Below are 26,171 nucleotides of genomic sequence, written 5' to 3'. Positions count from 1 at the left end.
CCGCTGGTGGTAGAAGCACCAGTGTTCATTGGGCCGGGGGTTGGTGGGCTCTGCGGCCGGGCCTGGACTGGTTTGCTGCCGGGAGCGTGGCTGGGAGATCTGTGCGATGGATGCCCTGCTCACCTTTTTGGCGTTCCACAGCAAGTCCGCCCGGGCTGCCACCTTCCGGGGGTCACTGAAATCTGCGTCGGACAGCAGCAGGCGTATGTCCTCAGGCAGCTGCTCCAGGAATGCCTGCTCAAACATGAGGCAGGGTGTGTGTCCGTCGGCGAGAGACAACATCTCATTCATTAAAGCCGATGGAGGTCTGTCGCCCAAGCCATCCAGGTGCAGTAAACGGGCAGCCCACTCGCGCCGTGAGAGTCCGAAAGTCCTGAGGAGCAGGGTTTTGAATTCTGTGTACTTGCCTTCTGCCAGGGGCGACTGTACGAACTCCGCGACCTGGGCCGCTGTGTCCTGGTCGAGGGAGCTCACCACGTAGTAGTAGCGGGTGTCTTCTGAGGTGATCTGGCGAATGTGGAATTGAGCTTCGGCTTGCTGAAACCATAGGTTCGGGCGCTGTGTCCAGAAACCCGGCAGTTTCAACGAAACCGCATGAACAGAGGCGGCGTCGGTCATTTCTGGTCCAAAAATCGTTTGGACTGTCGGGGTCACCAATTGTAGCGGTGTGCTACAGGCAGCGCTAAAATTACGACACGGAGTCGGTAACTGCAGTCGAAGGAAAAAAACTTTATTCGAAATCTTCAGCCTCACTTTTAAGCCTCCCTCAACCTGCCCCCCGTGGCGCAGAGGCTCCAAAGCTCTGTGCTCGCAAACCCCCGTAGGCTATCTAATTGTGAGTCGGTTCGGACGTGCCAGGAAATGGGTCGCCACAGGTTAGCCAGCTTGGTGGAAAAAACTGTCATGACCAATAAAATAAAATAACTGGACCCAGAACACACGCACTCTTACAACTCATATTTTTATTGTACTTCTGGACAAGGAGAATGGCATGGCCCCTGTCACCCAAACTGTTCTGAAGCCAGGTATTTTAAAACAGAATTGACTTATCAGTTACAGATATTGACCATTTGGTAAAATCTATATGTATGAATTTCTTGCTTGCAAGATCAATTGCCATTCATGTTAGAGGTAGTAAAAGTCAATAAAAACTTCAAGCTGACATTGGATGATATTTTTGAAGTTAGTAAAACATTTCTCCTTAGTTGTAGGGTGTACTTCACACCCTTCCGTTATTCCTATTTCTATCTCTGGCACCCCCTATTATTTAAAGGGGTGCTATGTTTTAGGGAGACTTTTCTATTAAAGCCACACTACAGAGGACTCACTCATCTGGCTTGAGTACACACTGCCAGTCCCCCGGGACAGTTGGCTCTGACAGTCTCACTTCAAAGGTCCTCCTTTGTCTGGGTTTAACTGTGCACCAGTCACCACAATCATTCTCATCTGGTTGTTGCCTTTAACCCTTGCCTTACCGCAATTCCCACAGATCCATGCTCCAAGTTCATCTCTCACCTTGAACATTCCTTACATTAAAACAGCATCACATACTTCAATCCTTCCATCCCATTATGTACCTTACCTTGCTCCTGTCTGTCCTTCCTTACAGATATACTGGTCACGACATCTACCTTCCCCAGCACTTTCTGACACAATGCTCCAGCTCCAACTGAATTCTGTATCAATTCCCAGATTCCTATCTGCCTCACTGCTACTCTGGATTTCACAACCCTCCACTGTCAACCTATTGTAAACTCTACCTCATGGCACTAGCAGATCTGACCGCCAGGATATTAGTCCTCATTCAGTTCAGGTGCAATTCATCACTCTTATACGGGGCACTTATGGCCCAGATGAGATCCCACAGGATCAAATTTTGAGTTCCTGACTTACAGCAATTCTTCATCCACATTCATCTGCCACAACCTCCTATTCTTACACTTACTAGCGCCTGGCACTGAGAGTAATCTAGTGACTACTTCCCTTGAAGTCCTGTTTTTTTAACCTCTTTAATAAATCTATATATTCACTGCACAAGATTTAATACCCTTTTCTATTCATATCATTGCAACTCACTGTCCCCCTTGAAAATGTTCTGCAACCAGAGAGATCCTCAACCTTGGTGGCACCAGAGAGTCAACAAACCACCCTGAAGTCCCTTTTGTGTCCCTGCCCCCTAACTAATCAGTTTTCTATCACTGTAGACCTGTTTACCTTCACCCTTCCCTGCTGAGCCTCACAGCAGTCATAGTGCCACCAACTTGCCTGCTGCTTTCTCTTGAAAGGTCTTCACAGTCTACCTTCCCCCACCTCTACCTTTCCTAGTGTTCTCCCAATTATCTGCAGTCAGCACCATAGATGTGACCACCTCAGTAAAACTATCATCCATGATGATCTCAGCATCCCACATCATCCCAAGTACATCCTATTTCAGCTCCGCTACCTTTTAGAGGCATTGACAATTATAAAGCAATAAAATGTTTTAATTGAGTAAGTAGGATACAATCCCTTTACAATGTATGTAGGCTAGTAACAAACTGATTGAATGGAACAAATCAAAGGGGGTGGGGGGGAGGTTGGACAAAGTGAAGTTGATATACACACAAGAAATAAGACTTTTAAATAGAGAGACTTGAGATGATATAAAATATCCTGGACAAAAAGGTGTTGGAAGCAGATTCAATGACAGCTCGAAAATAGGATACATACAGGAATGGTCTTACTTTACATACTTACTTTAAGTATCGTCTTACTTTAGACCATAAAACATAGGAGCAGAACAAGGCCATTCAGCCCCTCCGGCCTGTTCCACCATTCTGTTATGGCTGATATATTACCCTTTTCAATCCCATTCTCCTGGCTTCTCCCTATAATCTCTGACACCCTTACTAATCAAGAATCTATCAGCCTCCGCTTTAATATACACATGACTTGGCCACCACAGACGCCTGAGCAATGAACTATACAATTCACCACCCTCTGGCTATACCAATTCCTCCTCATCTCTGTTCTAAAGAGCAATCCTCCTATTCTGAGCCTGTACCTTCTGGTCCTAGAGTCTCTCACTATAGGAAACTTCCTCTCCACGTCCACTCTATCTAAGGCTTTCGATATATGATAGGCTTCTGTGAGATCTGCTCCCCACCACCCCACTCTTCTAAACTCCAGAATGTACTAGCCCAGAGCTATCAAATACTTCTCAAATTTTAACCCTTTCATTTCCAGCATAATTTTCATGAACTTCCTCTGGATCCTCTCCAATGCCAGCACATCCTTTTTTTTAAGATAAGGGGCCCAAAACCATGAGTGTATTTGTTACAGCAGAATTACACTAACCCATAACTGGAAAACAATTTTAAAATGATTAAGCAATTTAAAGCACAACAAGAATTCTAAATTATCTACCAATGGCAAAAGCATCCTTCAATTTTGCAAACTATGATTCATCCAAAATGTATTAATATACCTGTTGTTTAATACTAACAAAATAAAAGTTTCACACTATAAACAAACAACTACAAATGTTTACCTTTCTGATCACTGGTTTACATTTCTAACTGTACTGTAATGCACAAATGATGAGTATAAAACAGTACAGATAAACACAGTCATGAGTTACGTAATTTATTCTGCAATCAGGAGAGATTTTTTTTATCTGCACATTTCCAGCTAAATTTTCAGGCAAAAAATTCCATTCAAGCCAGCTGGCAGTAGGCAGTCTAATCTCTGCTACTCAAACCATATGGAACTTATTGCTGCAATGTGGTATAACAATCATTTCAGAAAAAAATAGACCAAGTTAAAATAAATTAGGACAGGTTGCATTTCAGAGCATAAAAGATTATGCACTGAGTAATAATAAAAAAGGAGATAATACAAAACACAACTCAAACTTTTCATCTTGTCTGCTGGTACAAAATTATGCTTTGATAACTTTGGAGAAAATTCAAGGGATTACTGACATAAATCACCCTGAAAAGTTCTGTAAAAAATTACTGATAATTAACTGAGGATAATGACAAACTTGTACACAACTGAATGTTGGCAAGGAACTGCAAGACATCATTAACTTTACATCATTATTATAGCCTTGCTTCAATTTTGCCATCAGATGAGGACAAATACTGGTTAAGGACTCCTGAAACACTCAAAATTATAATACTTCAATAACATATTCCCAGGAACTTTATGTGAATGCAATCACACAAAGTCTTATATTGAGGCAAATAGGTAACACTCAACCAACATGATAGATTTCAAAGGGAATCTAAATGAAGGAAGGATACAGATAAAGCAGTGCAGAGTTCAGCTTTTGAACAGCTAGCCACAGCCACTAAAACCATCAGGAAGTGAGGATACACAACTGTTAAAGGGCTGGAGGTCATGGAGAACAGTTGGGATCCATGCTCTCAAACACAATTGACCCCCTGCAGCCAACTTTGCCACTGCATTATAGCTAACGGGCACCTTAACTCAAAACAGGCAACCTCCTACTTTATGGGGAAGGGGGAGTTGAATTCCTACAAAATGGTCCTATATCATGTTTTCAGTAACACAAAAGCCACACCATCTGTGCATGTTTAAAAAATGAAAGTTTAAAATTACAGATTTTGTATTTATTTACTTCTTTCTACACAAATTCCCAAAGAATATTTTTTATTCCATGCCAGTTTTTTTGGTATTGATTTATAAATCAAGGGTGAACTTCCATCACCCTAACTGACATAATATGGGGACTACCCTTATTGTTCATCGACTTAAAGACCAATGGAAATTTGCCATTATCGTAAAAGGGCCAAAACTAAACATGTAAAAGTAAAAGAAATAATGAGGTAGTGTTCATGGATCATTCAGAAATCTGATAGCAGAAGGTGTGAAGCTGTTCCTAAATCATTGAGGGTGGGTCTTCAGACTCCTGTACCTCCTCCCAAATGGTAGAAATGAGAAGAGGACACGTCCCAGATGATGAGTGTCACTAATGACGGATGCTGCCTTCTTGAACAGGAGAGCTTGGCCACATTATTCCTTATTCCATGGAGCATAGGAGACAGAGGGATGATCTTCAAAGTATGTGTACTATATACAAATCTGAAATTCATCTTCTTACAGTAGTCACAAAACAAAGAAACCCAATAGGACACATTAAAAAAAGACCAGCAAACACCCAATGTGCAGAGAAAAACAATTGTGCAAACAATGAAAGTCAACAAAGAACACTCAGAACTGAAGTTCACGAAGGTATGTCTACAGCCATGAAGACAGTCAGCACTGCAGCCAATCCAGGAGCCCATTAATTGCAGGGCACAGCCTCAATTCAGCATAGAGGCAAGCAAACCTCACGGAGTAGCAAGCTAAGCACTGGACGCCACTTGCCTCCAGCCCCAAACCCCTGGCCTTTTCAATTTAGCCCAGCACTTAAATCTGCCAAACCTTGGGTCACTCTTCATTCTCAGACCCATACAGTGCCACACTGAATTACCTTCAAATCCACTCCAGCAATGACCAAACATTGGATCAGTTGCTGCTCTTGGGCCCAGGCCTCGCTGCCTCAATTCCGCCCATACCCACCATGCTGCAACCATCTTGCACCTTCAAGACTTTAGTTCACATCGCAAAAATGTCAGGTCGTACAAGTGGTTCAGAGGCTCAATTCCAAAAGAGAAGTTATGGGCTACTGATTGCAGTGATCGTGTGCGAGATCTTAGACGTTTATAAAGTCATGCAGGGCATAGGTAATATAGGATGATAGTAGTCCTCTCCCCGGAGTAGGGATCCCAAAACTAGTGGGCACTGATTTAAAATGAGAGGGAGAGATTTAACAGGTACCTAAGGGGCAACTTTTTCCAAACAGACAGTAGTATATATTTGGAACAAACTGTTGGAGATTATGGTTGAGGCAGGTACAATGATACTATTGAAGAAGCACCCAGACTCGGGCCTGAGCGCGGATCAAACTTCAGTTCTGAATGGTGTTAGCTTATTTTTATTGTTTGCACAATTTGTTTTTATTTCTACACATTGGGTGTTTGACCGTTTTTTTTTAATGGGTTCAATTGAGTTTCTGTAAGGAGATGAATCTCATGTTGCCTATAGTATACATAATTTGATAATAAATGTACTTTGAACTTTGACTTTCTGCATTCTTGCAACACTCAGTAATTCTCTTGCAAATAATTGCTTAGTTCTTGTTCTATTTTATACCCATCTTGTTACTGCTTTCAGCTATACAATCCACCAATTCATTTGACCCAAACTAGGTTTAACATACAGTGCCTTCTAAAAGTATTCAGCCCCACAACCAATTTCACATTTTACTGTCTCATTTTCTAAATTTAAAATATATTGAGCTAATCTACAAGACATCACAGATCATGCCAAATCAAAAGAAAAATTCCAAAACCTGTCAACAATTTCCTAAAAATTAAAAACCAAAAATGTGAGGCTGAAAATTTATTCATCCCCTTTGTAATTAATACACTAATTTTCCTCAGGAGCAATATACAACTTACCTGTTTTCAATGAATTCTTAAGTGTAAATAGCCCCTCCTTGTAAAGGTCCAACAGCATGGTAGAACCAAAAAGACAAAAGAGCTTTCAAGACAAATCAGAGAAAGGGTAATAGAGAAGCACAGATCTGGGCAAGGGTACAAAACCATCTCAAAGGCACTGAACAATACCTTGGAGTTCAGTGCAGTCCATCGAAAAAGTGGAAAAATATGAAACCACAGCCACCTCCCTAAACTTAGTCGCAAGAGAAGAATGGCACTTGCAAAAGAGAATACTGTGACCCCAACAGTCACTCTGAGTAAGCTGCAGAAGTCAGTGGCTGCAACTGGAGATGATATTCAGGGCTCCACAATCACTCAGGCCTTGCATAAAAAGGATATTTATGGAAGTGTCACAAGAAAGAAGTCCTGGCTAAAAATTAAAGCATATCCTTGCTGGTGTGTGTAGGCCTCCGTTTGCACATTGGAAAGTTTCCAGGGCCAAGCCTGGGCAGGGGTTTTTTTATGGAAGACCGGCAGTTGCCCAAGCTGCAAGTCTCCCTTCTCCATGCCAGCGATGTTGTCCAAGGGAAGGGTGACCCTTGGCTTGGCACCAGTGTCGTCACAGAGAAATGTGTGGTTAAGTGCCTTGCTCAAAGACACACACACACAGCCTCAGCCAAGGCTCGAACTAGCGACCTTCAGATCACTAGACAAATGCCTTAACCACCTGGCCATTGCAAAGCAACACCTAGAAGATACAGTGAAGATGTGAAAGAAGCTCTTCTGGTCAGATGAGACTAAAGTGGAACTTTTTGGCCCCAACACATGTGACGTAAATTTAATACTACGCATCAGTCAGGTAACACCACCACTACTGTAAAGTATGGTGGATCCCTTTCATGCGATGGGGATGCTTTTCAGCAACAGGGACTGGAAATTTGGTCAGGATTGATGGGAAGTTGAATGTTGCTAAATACAGAGAGATCCTGGACAAAAACCTGCTAGTCTCTGACAGAAAACTTAAACTGGGTGAGGAAGTTAGTCCTTCAGCAGGACAATGACTCAGCATACTGCCAGAGCAACCATAGGATGGCATCAAATGAAGAAAACTGATGTCCTTGAGAGGCCCAGAGTCCAGACTTAACCTGATTGAACGTCTCCGGCAAGACCTCAAGATTGCTGTCCACCGCTGCTCCCCGATCAACCTGGCACAGCTTGAGCAATTTTGCAAAGAGGAATGGGCAAATCTTGCTCCATCACATTGTGCAAAGCTAACAGAGACTTATCCAAAAAACTACTGGCTGTAATAGCTCCGAGAGGTGGTTCAACTAAGTACCAAGCAAAGGAGGATGAATACTTTTGAACTGCTCACGTTTCAGTTTTAGAATTTTTAGTTTTTCATGTTTTACAATTTTCTCAGTTTTTTGGGCTACTTTGAAAAAGGAGCACAACTCACAAAGAAAAATTCTCAGTTAAATTGATCAAAATCCCTGGTTATAATACTCATTAATGTGAACAAAGGGTTGGGGGCTGTATCAAGTTTTTCTTCATATTGGCACCCTTACAAAGTTTAGGCTTTGATTTGGGATGAGAGCAATCTACATTGCCAGGTAACTACTGGCACAAAAATCACTATTCCAACAGATTCCAGTTACAGCACAGTAAAAGTATGTGCAAAATCTATGAGACTGGAATGAAAAACACAATTATTGTATTCAGATCGTTATGCTGTTGTCAACAGTCCTAATCTTTCAACCTTTTGAAAGAAAATTCATTACTACTTGGGGGTTAAATCCAAATGACAGAAGTTTCCATGAACTGGACAGGTTTACGGTACCTTTAGTTGAAAATGCAAATAAGGGATGAAATATTGTTGTTTACCATTTATCTACCATCTGCACTGTACGTAGATGGCTCACTTAATGTTTTATTTTGTACGCAAGTGGCTGTCAAATACATTTTACAGACTACCAAGCTCTCAAATCTGCTGAACAGCTGTAGATGCCACAAATTCTTTGCATAGAAGAAATTAAGTAAGTCTAAACCTTAAAAAAAATGGAATGAAAAGTTACTACAGAATCACCATGGAGAGTATTTGTAGGGCAACACAGTGGTGCAGCGAACAGAACTCGCTCCCTCTTGGTATCTTGTGTTCAACCTTACGGTGCTGTCTCTGGATTTTTCACCTTCTCCCTGTCATGCATGGATTTCCTCAAGGTGCTCTAATTTCCTCCCACGTTCCAAAAATGTGGGGGTTGGTAGGTTAATTAGCTGCTCTAAATTGCCACAAGTATGTCAGTGACAATAGAATCTAGGGGGTTTAAGGTGAATATGGGAAGCATTTTTAAAAGTGGGATTGATTTAAGGTTAATGCAAATTATTAACGAGAAAATCTACAAACGCTGGAAATGCAAACACCACACACAAAATGCTGGAGGAACTCAGACCCAAAACGTCGACTGTACTCTTCCTAGATGCTACGTAGCCCGCTGAGTTCCTCCAGGTATTTTGTGTGTGTTGCTTTAATGTAAATTATTGACCATCATAGACTCAGTGGGCTAAAGAGCCTGTTTCCATGCTGTATCTCTCTATAACTCTGAGTTTGTTTGTGATATTCAGTTGAGCTGTAACTATCGTCCCACCATTAACAAATCTTATCCTTTGAAACAGAATCCATGGCCAAAATTATAGTAATATCTCCCAATAAGGTGTATTACTCCAGTAATATTTACAAGACAATCGCAAAATAGTTAGTTCTGCAGAGAATTGCAGGAGTGGAGGAAGGTTTATAACAAATTATGTTGACAACTCAGCTTCAATTATCTAAAACAACACATCGCTAAATCAGAAGAGAAGCCCAGGCAATTTACAAGCCAGGTTCAGGATAAGCTACAGGAACTAAGCTCAAGACCAGCATGTCCTAATTCGTGGTCAATCAAGACCTTGCCATGATTCTGATCGTAAATTTAGCTTCTTAATCTGACTGAATTTCATCACCTTTGACACTAATCAGACAAGTACAATGGACTGTCATCAGAAAGACTGTAAATATATTTTTGTTGCTCTCCATAACATTGATTCTAAATTACTTCATTGGCTATAAAAGACTATGATACTCAAGGACTAGAAAACCACTATATATCAATAGCAAAGACTCGTACACGCCTGCCCTTTAGGATTCAAAATGTAACCAAATGCACTAAATGTAATCTCATGGAAACCACATCTTTAAGTAAGGCACAAAGCCTCCAGCACTAGAAGAACCTCAGGAGTTTTACCAATATGTCAACTATAATAGAAGAGCAGTATCAGTTGTCTAGCAATGCAAATGTAGAATAGGCTAATCCCACAGCAAATATAGTTCTACTTTGACGTGCCTCAAGACTGTGGAGAGAACCAACTTGCTCTTTTCATCTTGAGTTAGCTAGTCATTTGCTCTTTCTGGGACCTTTCCCTACAGTACAGAGGCTAAATGTCAAAGTTAATCCATTAACATAACATAATTTGGAATTCTCCAAGTGTGCGAGAAAATAGTCAACAATTGCAAGTTCTCTTTTTTCCAAAGTGTGATGATTTTAATTGAAATCAAATTGTTTTATGGTTCTTCTATTTGATACCCAATCCAAGACTAAAACCACATTTTAATGGCCTTCATTTTTGCCTCAACTGGGCCAACCACGCAGAACACAAGAGCTCACTATTCCCCAAACATAGGATAATGAACTTCAACATGATAAGCATCCAAAACCATAGCAAGAGAAACAGAGTGACATGGCTTCACTCAAATTCTCCCTCAGAACACCCCCAGGTTACAGTAGGTTTCCGTCCTCAAGACTGTTTGTAACCTAGATAGTTTGTAAGTCAGAAATAAAACTGCAAACCAATTACTCACATAAAAGATGATATAGGACAGCAGAAACCAGCAAATTCATCCCACTAGTTCCCAAGCGTTCATGTGTATAGGATGTACATGTCAGGCATTCATATCTGTAACAGTTTTGCTGACATAAAATTGGTTATTGTCTCTCTGATCACTGACACCAACAATGTCACTCAAAAAACACTGGGAATTATTGAAAGTTTAAAAAAAACACCCATTAACTATATTTCATAGATAGTGTTCCACAATGGTTTTCCTCAGTAATCAAATCAAGCCTGTTAATTTACCAATGCCAAGAAGAAACCTGTGAAATCTAAAACACAAGAGATTTTACAGATGATGGAAATCCAGAGTCATCCGCACTAAATTGCTAGAGGAACTCAGCAGGTCAGGCAGCATCTATAGAGAGGAATAAACAGTCTACGTTTTAGGCAGAGACCCTTTTTCAGGACTACAGTCATAGAGAAGTACAGCACATCCAGTCCATGTCAAAACCATTTAAACTGCCTATTCCCATCAATCTACACTGGGACCATAACTCTCCATACCTTCACCACCCACGTACCTATCCGAACTTCATTGACATTAAGTTGAGCTTGTATGCACCACTTGTGCTGGTAGCTTGCTCCACACTCTCATGACCTTCTGAGTGAAGAAGTTTCCCCTCATGCTCCCCTTAAACTTCTCACCTTTCTCCCTTAACCCATTACTCTGTTTGCAGTCCCACCCAACAGCAATGGAAAAAGCCTGCTTGCATTTACCCTATCTATGCCCCTCATACTTTTGTATAGCACTATGATATCTCCTCTCAATATTCCACATTCTAAAGAATACAGTCCTAACCTATTCAATCTTTCCTAATAACTCAGGTCTTCCAGACATCGTACTCTTTCAATCTTGTTTACATCTTTCCTGTAGGGAGGACACCAAAACTGCACACAATATTCTTTTTTGTTGTCCACTACACCCCCAATCTTGATATTATCCACAAATTTGCTGATCCAGTTAACCACATTACCATCAAGATCATAGATATAGATGACAAGCAACAATGTACCCAGCACCGATCGATGTGGCACTTCACTAATCACAGCCCTCCAGTCAGGGATGCAACCATCTACTACCACTCCCTGGTTTCTCCCACAAAGCCAATGACTAATCCAATTTACTACCTCATCCTGATTGTCAAGCGGCTGAACCTTCTTGACCAACCTCCCATACAGGACCTTGTCTACATGGACTTTAATAAAGCATTTAACAACATCCACTTTCCTGGTAACTTCCTTCAAAAACTCTACGATTAGTTAGATACGACCTATCATGCACAAAGCCATGCTGACTATCCTTATTCAGTCCTGTCTATCCAAATACTTATACATCCGGTCCCTTAGAATACCTTCCAATAACTTTCCCACAACTGATGTCAGACTCATCGGCCTATAATTTCTTGGTTTATGTTTAGAGCCTTTTTTAAAAATAGCTGAACCACACTAGCTATCCTCCAAATACTCTGGTTCCTCTCCTGCCACTAAAGATGTTTTAAATAGGGGCCTGGAAATGTTTGCACTTGCCTCCCATCAGGCCCTGAGGATTTATCCACCCTGATTTGCCTCAGGGTAGCAACCACTTCATCCTCTGTAATCTGTACAGGGTCCACGAAGTTGATGCTGCTTTGCCTCACTTCTATAGACTTTGTATCTGTTTCCTGAGTAAATACAGATGCAAAGAATTCATTTAAGATCACCCCCATCTCTTTTGGTTCCATGGATGGATTACCACTCTAGTCTTCCAGAGGACCAATTTTGTCCCTTGATATCCTTTGCTGTTAGACAGACAGTAGACTATTTAGTCCTCTCCACAGACGCTGCCTAACCCATTAAGTTCCTCCAGCATTTTGTGTGTGTATTATGAAATCCAGAAAGGGTTGAAATGACATGTGAAGTATATTTGGGATGTAAAAGCCAAAAACTTACATCTATTTCATGCGTCTCATGATGGGTCAAAGGACTGGGCAAAAAAAAAGAAGTGTTTGAAATGTGGTCATTGTTGCAATGAGAGAAACACAGTTGCCAATTTGCAATCTCAAATACACACCAATAAAGTTCTGACAAGCAACACATTTCTGTTTGTTGATTGGGAGATAAGTACTGGCTAAAACACTGAGGTTAACTCTATAGTTTATTCAAAAGGGCAAAAGAATTTTCCATTTGCTGACCTGAGCATGAAAATTACAAATAATCATCAAAATTCTCATCAAGAATTTTATATCTGTTTCAAAACATTATTTCCATTTGACCTTAAATATTTCGATGCTCAAATCTTTCTGCTCCTGTTAACAAGCATTATAAAACAGGAGTGCCTACCTTTAAGCACTTAGCTACAAAAGACCAAAGCTGGGAAAAAAAAACAGGCTTTGTGGAACCTCTGATTTAGTAACAATTATTTTGTTTGATGAAAAAGCTGACTTGTAGACACAAGCCCTCAAAGCAGTCAGGAGAGTCAATGAAAAACAAAGTACAGCTTAAAAGGAAACAGCCTTCTTTTATGTCCCAGAAAAGCCTATTTGAAACAGTAGAATGAATTGTAGAATAAGCAATAAAGTAATTAATTACTGAAATCCAGCATGCAAAATCGCTATCAACTCAGAGATTAAACTAAATCACAGCCAAATATTCAAATCTGACTACACTGGCTTTCTGCATTCTTTTTCAATGTAGTTAAACCAGAGAGTGGTGAATCTGTGGAATTCTTTGCCACAGGCAGCTCTGGAGGCCAAGTCTTCATGTATATTTAAGGCAGAGGTTGATAGTTTCTTGATTGGTCGTGGCATGAAGGGATACAGGGAGAAGGCAGAAGATTGGGGCTGAGGGGAAAATTGGAGAAGCCATGATGAAATGCTGGAGTACATTCGATGGGCCAAATGGCCTAATTCTGCACTTGTATTTTACGGTCTCAAATATAAATCAAGATTTCAGCCATAACATTTTTAAATGAAGCCAATGTAAATTATCACTGCATGTATGTAAAACATGAAGCTAATCTACATTTAACCTCTGGTGTAATCAGAAATCACTTTCTATTTGCTCCTAGACTCTTGGCATATCTATTATTTGATTACACAAATACTGCAATTGTGTTGAAGATTATCGAGGTCAATTAAGGAAGATTAGCTCTAAATTTGTGAATGACTAGAAGAAAAAGTGTGTCCATTTGGGAAAACTCAAAGACAACCAGCGCCTGGTTGGGTAATGTTCAAAAATTACTTCACTGAAAGATGGAAAAGCTGGATGTTTCAAAGTATACAACACACACAAAATGCTGGTGGAACACAGCAGGCCAGGCTGCATTTATAAGAAGAAGCACTGTTGACGTTTCGGGCCGAGACCCTTCGTCAGGGCCCGAAACATTGACAGTGCTTCTCCTTACTGATGCTGCCTGGCCTGCTGTGTTCCACCAGCATTTTGTGTGTGTTGTTTGAATTTCCAGCATCTGCAGATTTCCTCGTGTTTGCTGTTTCAAAGTATTCTCAGTAAATGGGACATTTCCATGTTTAGAAATTGATTCCTCATTTGAGGTGGAGAAGGTTCAGGGAGCAGGAAGCTAGGAATAAAACTATGTAGGAATGAATTCATATCAGATCCATTTTCACAATCACGGCTTGCTCTCCCACAAATAAAGATTGCAATAATGGAGAGAATTTAACAAATTCACCTTGGAGCATGGTAGAACTAAAGAATAATTTAACATAGGTATTTAATTAAGCAGATAGTATATTAAGCTCATGAACACGTTTATCCATCAGCACTACTGACATAAAGTCAAAAGTGTAAACTTGTATTTAATATGCATAGTTGGTGCTCCACACTCCACAGAGGGGAGAGGGAAAGTCAGAATCTTAACCTCATAATATATGCTGGAGAAAATGACTACATGCCATTTTAAGATCCCAGCTATTACCTGAATTGGAAGTTTAGAAAGCATTGTAAAATCAAGACACAACTTTGAAATGATAAAAGGACTACTGTGCCTCAGATAAACGTGGAAATGATACTATACAATAACAGTCAAAGTACTATGCAGCAAAATGACAATATGTCAAAAATATGTCAGCTTTTTCTTTTCCATATTTTCAATTAATGGAACAGAAAAGTTACAAAGCAGAACTGAAACTTTGTACTGTCACACCATCACATAACAGCAATTATAACACTGCCAAACACTGGCACGTTTGTGTAGTGGTTAGCACAATGCACCTCGGGTTCAATTCCTGCTGTTGTTTGTAAGGAGTTTGTATGTTCTCCCCGTGACCATGTGGGTTTCCTCCCACAGTCCAAAGACATACTGGCTGGTGGGTTAATTGGTCATTGTAAATTGCCCTGTGATTAGGCTAGGGTTAAACTGGTGGTTTGCTGGGCAAAGTGGCTCAAAGGGCCTGTTCTACATTGTATGTCTATAAATAAATAACAGCAGTTCCAAAGTGTACTGAAACTTAAGTCAGTTCAACACTGCCAACTGTGCTAAGGTTTCTCCAACATAGTCCTCCACTCATAAGTTCAAGGTGAAAGGTAGCTAAACGTAATACAATCACAAATTTCAAGGCAGAAGCCTAAATTTATATAGGAAGCCTTCCAGCCCACTAAAAGCTGTGATAGGTTTAGAGTCTCATCAGTCACATTCACCCACTTATTAAGCGTAGATTTCTATGCTTCCCTCACTTTCAGCCAGTGCTATAGATTTTTACCCTCATATCATTCAACAACTGTACACAGCACATTTTTGAATGAATGGGATTCCCAAGTAATGTTCACTTAAATTAAGCAGTCTAGCAGCTCTCCAGAAAGGTCACTGTTTTTGTATTGAGAACCCAATGTGCTGACAGGAAAAACCATGAAAATGTTACAGCACTGGGAGATCATACACTACAAAGATGTCTAAAAATCCTATGAAACACATTAATATTATGTTCAATATTATCTGACCATGCAGTGATAAACTGGTAAAATGTAAACATGCAGAATATTGAAACAACACAAACGTAAATAGGAATGTAAATAAAACTACTTTCACACCATTTTACAAGTTTTTTTTTATTCAAAAGAAACTATTCATATAAGTTTTATAGATAAGAGTGTATGGCCTTCTTTACATTACTAATGCCATCCATACTATATATTAATAGTGTTGTCAAGTAAATAGATTCTGAGTGTAAAATGCCAATGCCAGTCTTGTGACCTCTATGGATAATATGTATCCATCAAGCATTTATGGAGCTTTAACAGAGGACCCAACCCCTCAGAGTACAGATATGGTAGGTAGTATACATCTATAGAATTTCAGACAACTAATCAGCAACCTTTGAATGTCTCAGAAGAGCTTTATCAAGGCTGCAATGAAGAAAATGCAGTAGTCAGTTTGTTCACAAACTTTCACCAATAATGAATAGACAGATGTTTCTTCAAAAAAAGTGAGATGTGATGTGGAATAAATATTGTCCAGGAAACAGGGAGAACCCCTCCATTCAACTTTGTAAATTCAAACATACACCTTGCTACAATGTACAAGCACCATGTTGTGATACTAGCCCACAATGGACAGCCAAGTCATTAAGTTTGAAGGAACTCTGCAGATCAGGGAATACCTATGGAAATAAATAAACAGCTGACATTTTGGGCCGAGACCCTTCTTCAACACTGAAGACAAGACAGAGACTATTAATAGTTAGTCAAATAAAATACAGAACTAGCATTTATCTCATTTGGCAGATTAAAGTTAGTTCTAAATTCACAACATATTTATCATCATTGCATACAACTACTGTTTAACAAATCCAAGAACGGTGAAGTGAAAAACAATTTCTATTTACTCTTCCAAAAAAAAAGTAAGCTTTGGCATACATCCTCAACACTTAGATGTAGCCTTACATGAGTTTATTCTTCTATTCAAGATTAATTTTAAAAACTAATTTTAACAACAGTGATCAAATGTTCTGATGGGCAAGGTAAATAACATTTACAGTCTAAACACCATTTTCAGGAGGGTGAACCCATGGAAAGCATCCAGCCCAGATGGAGTACCTTGCTGAGTACAAAAGACCTGCGCTAATCAACTGGCTGCAGGATTCACTGAGATCTTTAACCTTTTGCTTCAGCAATCTGATTTACCCACCTGCTTCAAGCAGATTTCAATGCCTAAGAACATGGTAACCTGCCTCAATGACTACAGTATCCTCCAGTAGCACTTACATCCTCAGTGATGAAGTGTTTTGAGAAGTTGATGATGAAACATATCAATTCCTGACTGAGAAGCAACTTCGATCACCCCAATTTGTTTACTGGCACAGGTCCACAGCAGATGCCATTTCATTGGCTCTTCACTCAACCCTGGAACATTTGGACAGCTAAGATGCATGCATCAGGATTCTCTTTAACAACTACAGCTCAGCATTCAATGTTACCATCCCCTCAAAGCTAATCAATAAGCTTCAATCTCTTGGCCTCAATACCTCCTTGAGCATTTGGATCCTCAATTTCCTCATTTGCAGACCCCCGCCAGTTCGGAGTGGCAACATCTCCTCCACAATCTCCATCAGCACAGGTACACCACAAGGCTGTGTGCTTATCCCCCTTGCTCTTCTTCTTCCTTTACACTTACGACCGTGTGGCTACGCAAACCTCCAATGCTATATTTAAGTTTGCCGACAACGCCACTGTCATTGGCTGAATCAAAGGTGGCAATGAATCAACCTACAGGAGGGAGACTGAAAATCTGGCTGAGTGATGTCACAACAACAACAACCTCTTACCAAATGTCAGCAAGACCAAGCTGATCATTGACATCAGGAGGAAGAAACTGGAGGCCCATGAGGGGATCAAATGAAGAGGGTCAGCAATTTTAAATTCCTTAGTGTTATCATTTCAGAGGACCTGTCCTTGGCTCAGTACCCAAGTTCAATTACAAAAAAAGTACAGCAGCGCCTCTACTTCCTTAACAGTTTGTGAAGAATCAACATGACGTCTAAAACTTTTACAAACTTCTATAAAGGAGTGATGGAGTCATATTAACTTGTTGCTTCACAGCCTGTTATGGAAACACCAATGCCCTTCAATGAAAAAATCCTACAAAAGGTTGTGAATATGGCCCAGTCCATCACAGGTAAAGCCCTCCCCAACATTGAACATGTCTACATGGAGCATTGCCACAGTAAAGCAGCATCCGTCATCAGGGACATCCATCACCTAGGTCATGCTCTCTTCTTGCTGATTCTAGCCACGGCCAAAGCATTTCCTCACCAGGGTGCTACTAAGGGTGCTACTGAATGACAGACATCAAGGCAGCTCACACTACTCCTCTTGGGCACTAATATAATTGTTGTCCTTTTAAAGTAGGTGAGATAACTTTGGTTCCCCCACACTAAACCATTCCCAAAATTTATAGACTCTTTCAAGGACTCATCATCTCATGTTCTCAATATTTATTATTATTTTTTCTTTCTTTTGGTATTTATACAAATTGTTGTCTTTTGCACACTGGTTGTCCACCCTGTTGGTGTAGTCTTACACACACACAGACAAACATAATAAAGCTACAATACTTTGAACCATGAATCAAGCCAGCAGCTTGTGTGGAATCAGAAACAGAGTTTGTGTCTCAGGTCATAAACCCTCAAGATAAAACGTCTCTCTTTCCAAAGATGCTGCCTGACCTGTTTGAGTATTCTAGCAAATTCTACTTTTGCTTCTGATTTTCAGCTTCTGTGCTTTTATTTTCAAGATATAATATTAAATATAATCTTAATCTATTCCATATATTGCAATTGTGAGAGAAGAATGTCCCATACAAACTGAAAAAAAAAGATATTTTCACTAGTAAAGTGTCAATCTACAACAGCTTCTTTGCCATTCTCCCTTATTAAGATGTGGCTCAACTAATATTAAATTTACTTTCTTCATTGTGCATACCCTAGCTGTGTCCATCCATTTGATAAATTCCATATAATTCCAACTAATCACCTGGAACCTCTTTGTTGCATAAAATCATACCACCAGATTTCAGGCCATACAGTTCCGTCAGTATGACCCGAGAAAAGCCGCAGGTGCAGATTCAACTACAACTTTCAACAGGAAACCAAATATAATTTTGAAAAAGGAAAGTATGCAAAAAGAACAAAGAAAAGGGACTAAATGTATACATTTCTGTCTCTCAAAGAGACAACCAAATGCCTTTTATTTGATTCTGTTACTCTAAGATATTGTGGCAAAGTGACAAAACAGGCCTTTGACATAATCGTATCCAAAATAATTCATATAATTGAAAAGTTCTTCACCTTCTTCAGAGCATATCCAGTCCTGATGATGAGCCACACTCTTGGATCTTCTGTGCTTTGGAGGACAATACATGCAGCTAATTGAGGAATTAATATAATTATTTAAATCCCTGACATATACTCTTAAAATTGATATCACACTACGATAGCTTTCCAAAAACCCTGGAATGCCACTTCCAAAACAGAGACTCTTCTGCAAAATTCCTCGTGGGATGTACTGCAGAAAATTTGCCCTGCTTAGAATGTGTTCTTTCTGAAACCTCAGTGGATCTTATTCAAATTTCTGTAAACTTCTTCCGTTACACTTAACAATGATATTATACATATGATGCAAAATTTAATTTCTATCTCTATCACTCAAGGCAAATTATGATTTAAACCAATGAAAATACAGAGTTTACTTTTGGTACATTCTGCCTGCGAGGTTTTCAAAGTCTGGCCAGGCAACACTACTTTGACCAAGGGGCTATTTATTCATGTGTGATTTTTGTTTTGAGTATCAGTAAGCTGTTCTCAGGAGATGTATCTCAACAGTGCTCAGTCTGATCTGATACACACATAAACAGTTGACAGGGGTCCCCAACCTGAAGCAACAGTGCCATAGCCAACATCTAAGATTGCCAAAGGACCAGAGGACAAACCACATAAACTTGGTTCATTAGATAAGATCAATTCACTGGTTCAATTACCGTAAGAAATACCGAAGAGATTAAAAAGGTAGTGAGAAAAGCTCAAAGACCTCAACATCTCTGGAATCTTTCTAATGCTCTTGTGGTTTCTCTTGAGAAGTTTTAAAGCTTTTAAGTTATGTCTATGTTAATTTTCAGGCAACAGATCTGAAGAATGATATTGTTTTAATCTATTTTTGTTTGATTTTACTGCTATCATATTTTATGGCAAAGACAAAACAAATTTAGAGACCCAAGAAGCAGAATATACTGAAAATCTGCAACACATAAAGAAGCCGGAGGAATTCTCAACAGGTCAGGCAGTCTCTATGGAGGGCAATGGACAGTCAACATTTGAGGCCAAAATCTTTCATCAGGACTTCAGCTCATTTCTGTGTTGCTGCCAACAACAGGGTTAGTTGCATTTTGAATTATTTCTCCTTCCTAAAGTTGTAATAGAACACACCCAACTGTTGTAAGTTCTCCGCAAAAATATCTCCTTCAGCCTTTTGTGAAAACACCATCTGTCATTCCAACCAATGGATCCATTGCAAACTGAGATTAACCAAGCTATGTCATTTCTCTAAGTTTCTCAATCATTTCTCTTTGCAATTTTGACCCTCACTATGAACAGGCTTCATACTAAACTGCAGCTAATCTACTGTTCAATCATTCTAAAATCAAAGTCTTACCACATTCAAACCTCTACAATGAACTGAGCCAAACAAAACCAGGCTAGGATAGCTCTTTGCTGCTCTGAGTTCTAATTTCTACATTAAAAACTTCTGATTTAGATTGTGAAAGGCATTTCATAAAATGAACCTGTTTTATTCCCGGTCCTCAAACACTTTTCTTGGAATAGAATAGTTGACCTCAAATTCAGCACTAATGCTATTAGTATTCAACGATGGAAAAATAAACCAGTATTCTACCACTCTGAGATGACACAGCTCAGCAGCAAATCAAAAGAGAGCAATCTCAGACGAATAACCATTTCAAAGACACTGGTAATTATACAGATAATTTGTTAAACAATCTGACTGGGTCTATCCATTTGTACCTCACAAAAACACCCAGTACCAAGGTCTAGACTTAAATCATATTCAACATACCGTCAAGATTTTCAGGTTACTCTAACATTATTGCTGACTAAAGTAACTTGTGGAATGAAAATACAAAAAAATTACAAACAATGGTCTAACAGTGCATATACTATTACTCTTGTCACCTTAAAAGACACTGTTCAAGGCAGAATCAGTAGATCAAGCAAGAAATTTGCTGTAAACTGGTGCCTGTTTGAAGACTTTGTACAGCCACCCACATTTAATACTGTCAGTATTACAATATTTGCACCAGTTTCAGTGATACTGAATGGGCTAAAGCCAATACTTCCTCTGCTCAAAGATATGCTGAGTATACTTCCATACACTTCCCTTGTTACCTTGCATTCATTCCTCATTGGTCATCTAATCATTTGATAGTTAGTTCAGATTATTTTATTTGTTTAGAGATACAGGGCCCTTCGAGCTGTGCCACCAGCAATCCCTACTTTAAGCTCATGGGACAATTTACAATAACCAATTAACCTACTAAGCGGTACATCTTTAGACTGTGGGAGGAAACCAGAGCAGCTGGAGGAAACCCAATGCATTCCATGGGGTGGGGGAAGGGCAAACTCCTTACAGAGGATACCGGGATTGAACTTTGATGACCTGAGCTGTAATAACATCTCGTTAACTGCTATGCTACCGTGGCACCCTGTTATGGTAAGACATCACACCTGAGCCCCCATAAACATCTTCACACACTCAAGAGAGGTTAAGACATTACAATCAGAAACCTGAAAGTGAAAGTTTAGCTATGGCTGTCATTTCTCTGTCAACTCACAACAGAAAATGTATTCTTTTGCATATCTAAATTTGCAATCACATGGTTGCAACATTTTTCAATGTCTACATCTAATGCCAATCCTAACAGAAAAGAATTAGCACTTGGCCTCAGTCTCCATGCAAAGAATGCAAACAGGATTAAGCACCTTTATGATTTGAACAAGGATTTTATGGGAGGAATTGATGAGAAGATGGATCAGTAAGAAGCAAACAACTTGGTAGTGCATAATTACGATGCAGAACTTGGTCACACCTTACATAGAACACGAGCAGCACAGCACAGGTTCATAACGTTGTGCTGAACTAAACTAATAATTAAATACCTAACTAAGTTAATCTCTTCTGCCTATGCAATATCAATACCCTCCACTCTCTCCATGTTCATCTGAGAGTGCTCTATGTTTATCTAAGAGCATCTTAAATGCTTCTAACATTATTTACCTCCTCTACAATAGAGGCCACTGTTAGCGAACTGTGATGCATACAGTCTGCATTATGTCAAAAAGATATATTTTGTTCTACTCTGAGTAATTCAGTTAGTATTTAACCCTGACTATTATGGCAGAAACATGGCACATAACAAATTATATGGTCTTGATCATAAAACAACAAACATTATGTGATCTATAGATTGATTTAATTGGCCATAACCAATCTAATTAAACATCTTTCAACAAAAAAATTATCCCAACACCATCTCCTACAGCCTGCAATATATATTTCAAATCTATCAGTTATACAGCTTCAACCCATTATGTCTTTGCTGACTATCTGTATCATCTATCCCACTTGCCAGCAATAAATCCATACTCCTCTATGCCTTGCTCATTCAATGACCTGGCCAAATGCCTCTTAAATGCTGTTGTTATCTCTGTCTCCACTACCTCCTCTGGAAACTAGTTCCAGACACCAGCTATTCTTTGCGTGAAAATTTTATCCCTCAAACTTCTGTCTAGTTTTAAATACCCTTACCATGGAAAACAGATTCTGGCTATCCACATCTCTCAACTTTATACATCACTATCATACCACTTCTTACTTTGCTGCAGGAAATCTCCTGTGAAGTCTCTCCTTGTAACTCAAAAACTCCAAACCAGGCAACATCCCAGTCAATCTTTGCTGTACCCTTTCCAGCTAAATCACATCTTTTCTGTACTACGCACAAATTACTCTAACCAATGGTTCGCACAACTGTAATAGGCATTCCAACTTGTGTGCTCAATGTGTCCGTCAACAAAAGCAGGCATGCCATCTTCTTCATCACCCCATCTACCTGTTGCTACTTTCAGGGAATTATGTACTACACCGAGTACTCCATGTTCAACAACTTCCTAAGACTCTGTCCTCACTGTGTATGTCTCATCCTGATCTAACTTCCCAAAATGTATTTATCTGAGTTAAATTTCACCTACCACTTCCTTGCACACTTTCCCAATTCATCTACATCCTGTTGTAATCTTGGATAGCTTTTTTCACATTCTACAATACCAGCAATTATGCTGGCACCTGCAGACTTACTAGTATTGCCACATTCTCACACTACTTTATCCATTCCCTTCTGAAACGGACAACCAAACACAGTGTGAAATAAATGGGCAGTTTTTATTTAAATATTATTCCCAGAACGTGGGTAAATGGAATATGTCAATTAGGGTCGCTTTGGCCTGAATGGTGTAGTTTTATCAGCATTATTGGAGCAACACTCTTTCAGATTGGTGCAGAATATTCCATCACACTCTTGACCTGCAGATGCTGGAAAGATTTTGGGGAGTCAGTGTTCTGAGAGTAGCAGCCACAGTATTTATGTGATTGGTACTGTTAAATTTTGGTCAGTCATGTTTCCCAGGATGGGATGGTGGGAACCGCTGGGCAATATATGTTTGAAAATCTGTGCATATATTGCCGAATACATGTACAAATTTTCAACTTGAAATGAGGGGCCCCAAAAAAGTTTGCTGTTGACTGGCAGTGTGCTATTAGTGAGGAAATTCGTGGCTACAGAAAGAGAGCTAGGATGGATTAATGTGTTTCGGCTGATTTAATGCTAACTTTATTGATTGATTGCTATTTGCTGGCGTTTTTCATCAATGGAGGGAAATGTGCATCACAAAACCAAAACCTCAAAGACCAAAAAAAATCAAATCTATCACTTCCATGTCCCAGGCCTTTACAGAACTATCCAACTTTCCCTTCAAACTCTTGTCCAATCTGATATTCACACATAGTAAATGATAAATAAAGAATATCACTCCAAATTATGCCAAGTCTGGCATATACAGGCCAAACAATTTTGCATTTATTATGAATCATCTTTATAAACACACTTCCATACATATGAGTGGATTTATCACTCCCAAATTCAAACACAGCTCCAAGCTGTCACCTTTACTAAAATACCAATAAATTTATTAATTTAACAAACTCTAAGTTCATAGGATTAAAATGATGCTCAGGTATGAATATGTTGGCTAGGTATCAAAATTCAAAGAGAACAGTTACTCTTCAGACAGCAGAAATGTATGTAGTGATGACCCTTGAGGGTCACTGTTTGGACTATTTTGAAACTTGAGCACAAGACACAATTTCAATTGTTTTGGATGAGACAAAACTGAAATATTGTAAGTGAGAAATGAAGTGACAAAAGATGTAAGTAGACGAGTTGCGCTGGTAGAAGAAATTCAATACAGTATCATGAAATGCAAATCAATGCTTACAGCTACAAAAGTAAACTAAATGGTACTATTTTAATGGAGGTAGAGGGACAAATACATGTCCTTCAAATCTGTAGGTACCGTTAAAAAGCTGATATGCTAATAAAAGATAATTTGTAGAAGATTTAAAAGTTATCTTAAACCTCAATAAAACTAGTTAAGCCTCAGTGAAAAATGTTAAAGCTTTAAATGTGGTACAGGAGATTTTCCAGAAGGGTAACAATAAAGAGTTGATTTACACACAAATTAAAAGTCGAATAGATACTGAAAATTTGAAATACAGTAAAACAAAACTACCAGAGATACACACACCAAGTGATACGGCCTCTGTTGAAACAGAAACATTTGATTTTAAGTTCACAATCATCTATTGAAAGGTTACTGACTTGCAAAGACCTTTCTCTCTACAAATGCTGTCAGCCCTGCTGAGCTTTGCTACAGATCCTTTATTTTTAATTTTAGTTATACTGTACATATGGTCTAGTGTTCTTCTTAGACCAGGGAGAATTTCGGAGAAATTTAACGAATGTGTCCAAAACAGTGATGTGTTTTGACAGCACAACTGTCGTTAATGGAATAAATGTCGCGCATTAAACACCACAGGTTTAAAAGAACCAGGAAAAGAATCAAAGTTTTGTATACAATTGTACAAAGTTAAAATGAACTGAACTGTTAAATAAGGTGAAGGACAATAAAGTAATAAATAAATGACGATAATCAAACTGATTATGAGAAAACAGGGAAGTAAATTGTGTTCTTTCAAGCTCTAAAGGATGAATGGTTTACATTTCAAGCGTTTTATTCCATTCTGACGGAATGTTCCTGCACTGTATATAAACTGTAAAAGATCAGATGTATAAATGTACACATGCATTTAGTGTACTAACCTATGATACACAAAGTAAACAGCATCCAAGCATGCAGCGCACAACTGCCATGCCCAGTAACCGGGCCCCGAATGACCCGCTGCCCTGGTGTCGTAGCCCCGCCTCCACCCCTTTCCTCCTACCGGGCCCGAGATCCGGGCCTCGGGCGTCATTCCCTGAATTCCCCTCGCCATGCCAGTCAGTCCCCGGGGCTGAACCCTACAACCGCGCCTGCTCACCTTGGCGCAGTACAACATCCAAAGCTCGTAGAGCCGCTCGGTGGTGGCCATCCCGCCCCCGGAGCGCCGGTATTCGGCTCTGTCCCTCAAGCTGCTGTCACGTCCACCTCAGACGACAAGTGCTCCATGAGCCGGATCGCAGCGCGCCCGGGGGCGCCGGGTTCCAGGGACCGGCGGCAGCTCTGCCACGGCTCCGCTCTCGGTCCTCCTCCCTCCTCACTGCGGCCGCTCGGTTCCGACCCGACCCCCTGGCGACTGAACCGCGCATGCGCACCATCCGCCAACCGCTGGCGCCGCCCAAAGCGAGGCTCAGGTGGCCGTGGCTGCTGTCCAGGTGACAGGTGTGTGCGGCGCTCAGGTCGGACAGGGGGAATGGTGCGGTCGTGCCCTCTCGGTAGAACTTCCCGTGTGTGCAATGGGAAGTCAAAACTTCGGCAAAGAAGAAGGAAATGTGCGGAATGGTCTGTGAATGGAATACTTTCCTCGTCGATAGAAAGAAAATGACTGAGAAAACTCGGCAGCGGGTCAGGCAACACCTATGGAAAGAGAAACAGAGATCATGTTTCAGGTTCGGGACCCTTCGTCAGAGGAGGGAAAGAGAGGAACTTAGTTAGTCCAGATCGTAGATACTGGGTGAGAGCAATGGGAATTTGTCCTTTCTTATGATAGAATGTGCCTGACAGGTCATAGTGAAATGAGAGAGGGGGGGGGGGGGGGAGAGAAAAACAATGGCCGGGTCTGCATTTTTTTGTTTCATTTTATAAATACAGTCATGATTCCCTGATAACATCTGCAGTCCCACAATAACCCTTAATTACTTAAGCCGACAAGTTGTTTGTGTCAGCTTTACCGTAACTGACTTGCTGTTACATTATTCACCAAACCTCTGCCAGAGTCCGTCTTTGGCAGATCTTCAGATCCCATCCGCCATGTTGCTCTCGACTGGAATTTGTTTAAAAGTGATTAGTTTAGAGGGAATGTAGCAAGGTTTCACCCAAATAGTTCGTGGGATGATAGGAGTGCTAATAGAATAGAATGGACCTCAGTTCTCCAGAGTTCAGAAGACTGAGAGGTCAACTCATTGAAATTTACAAAATTTCTAGAGTG

The 26,171-nt window shown here is 40.1% G+C and overlaps 1 protein-coding gene across 3 annotated transcripts in view; it reads right to left on the bottom strand.

Annotated features, from left to right (window-relative positions):
- The window catches only part of nbeal1 (neurobeachin-like 1), a 284,052-nt gene extending 258,741 nt beyond the window's left edge, over positions 1-25,311 (bottom strand). For all 3 annotated transcript variants that reach the window (XM_059967252.1, XM_059967253.1, XM_059967254.1), the window contains exon 1: positions 25,065-25,311. In XM_059967252.1, coding sequence (XP_059823235.1) covers positions 25,065-25,115 — 51 coding nt within the window. In that variant the 5' untranslated portion in view covers positions 25,116-25,311. The remainder of the gene's footprint in view (positions 1-25,064) is intronic.
- Between the last annotated feature and the right edge of the window lie 860 nt (positions 25,312-26,171).

The sequence above is a fragment of the Hypanus sabinus genome, chromosome 4 (assembly GCF_030144855.1).
Source record: "Hypanus sabinus isolate sHypSab1 chromosome 4, sHypSab1.hap1, whole genome shotgun sequence".
NCBI classification, from domain to species: domain Eukaryota; kingdom Metazoa; phylum Chordata; class Chondrichthyes; order Myliobatiformes; family Dasyatidae; genus Hypanus; species Hypanus sabinus.
Note: the sequence above shows the minus strand (reverse complement) of the source record. Positions and strands in the feature narration are given on the sequence as shown.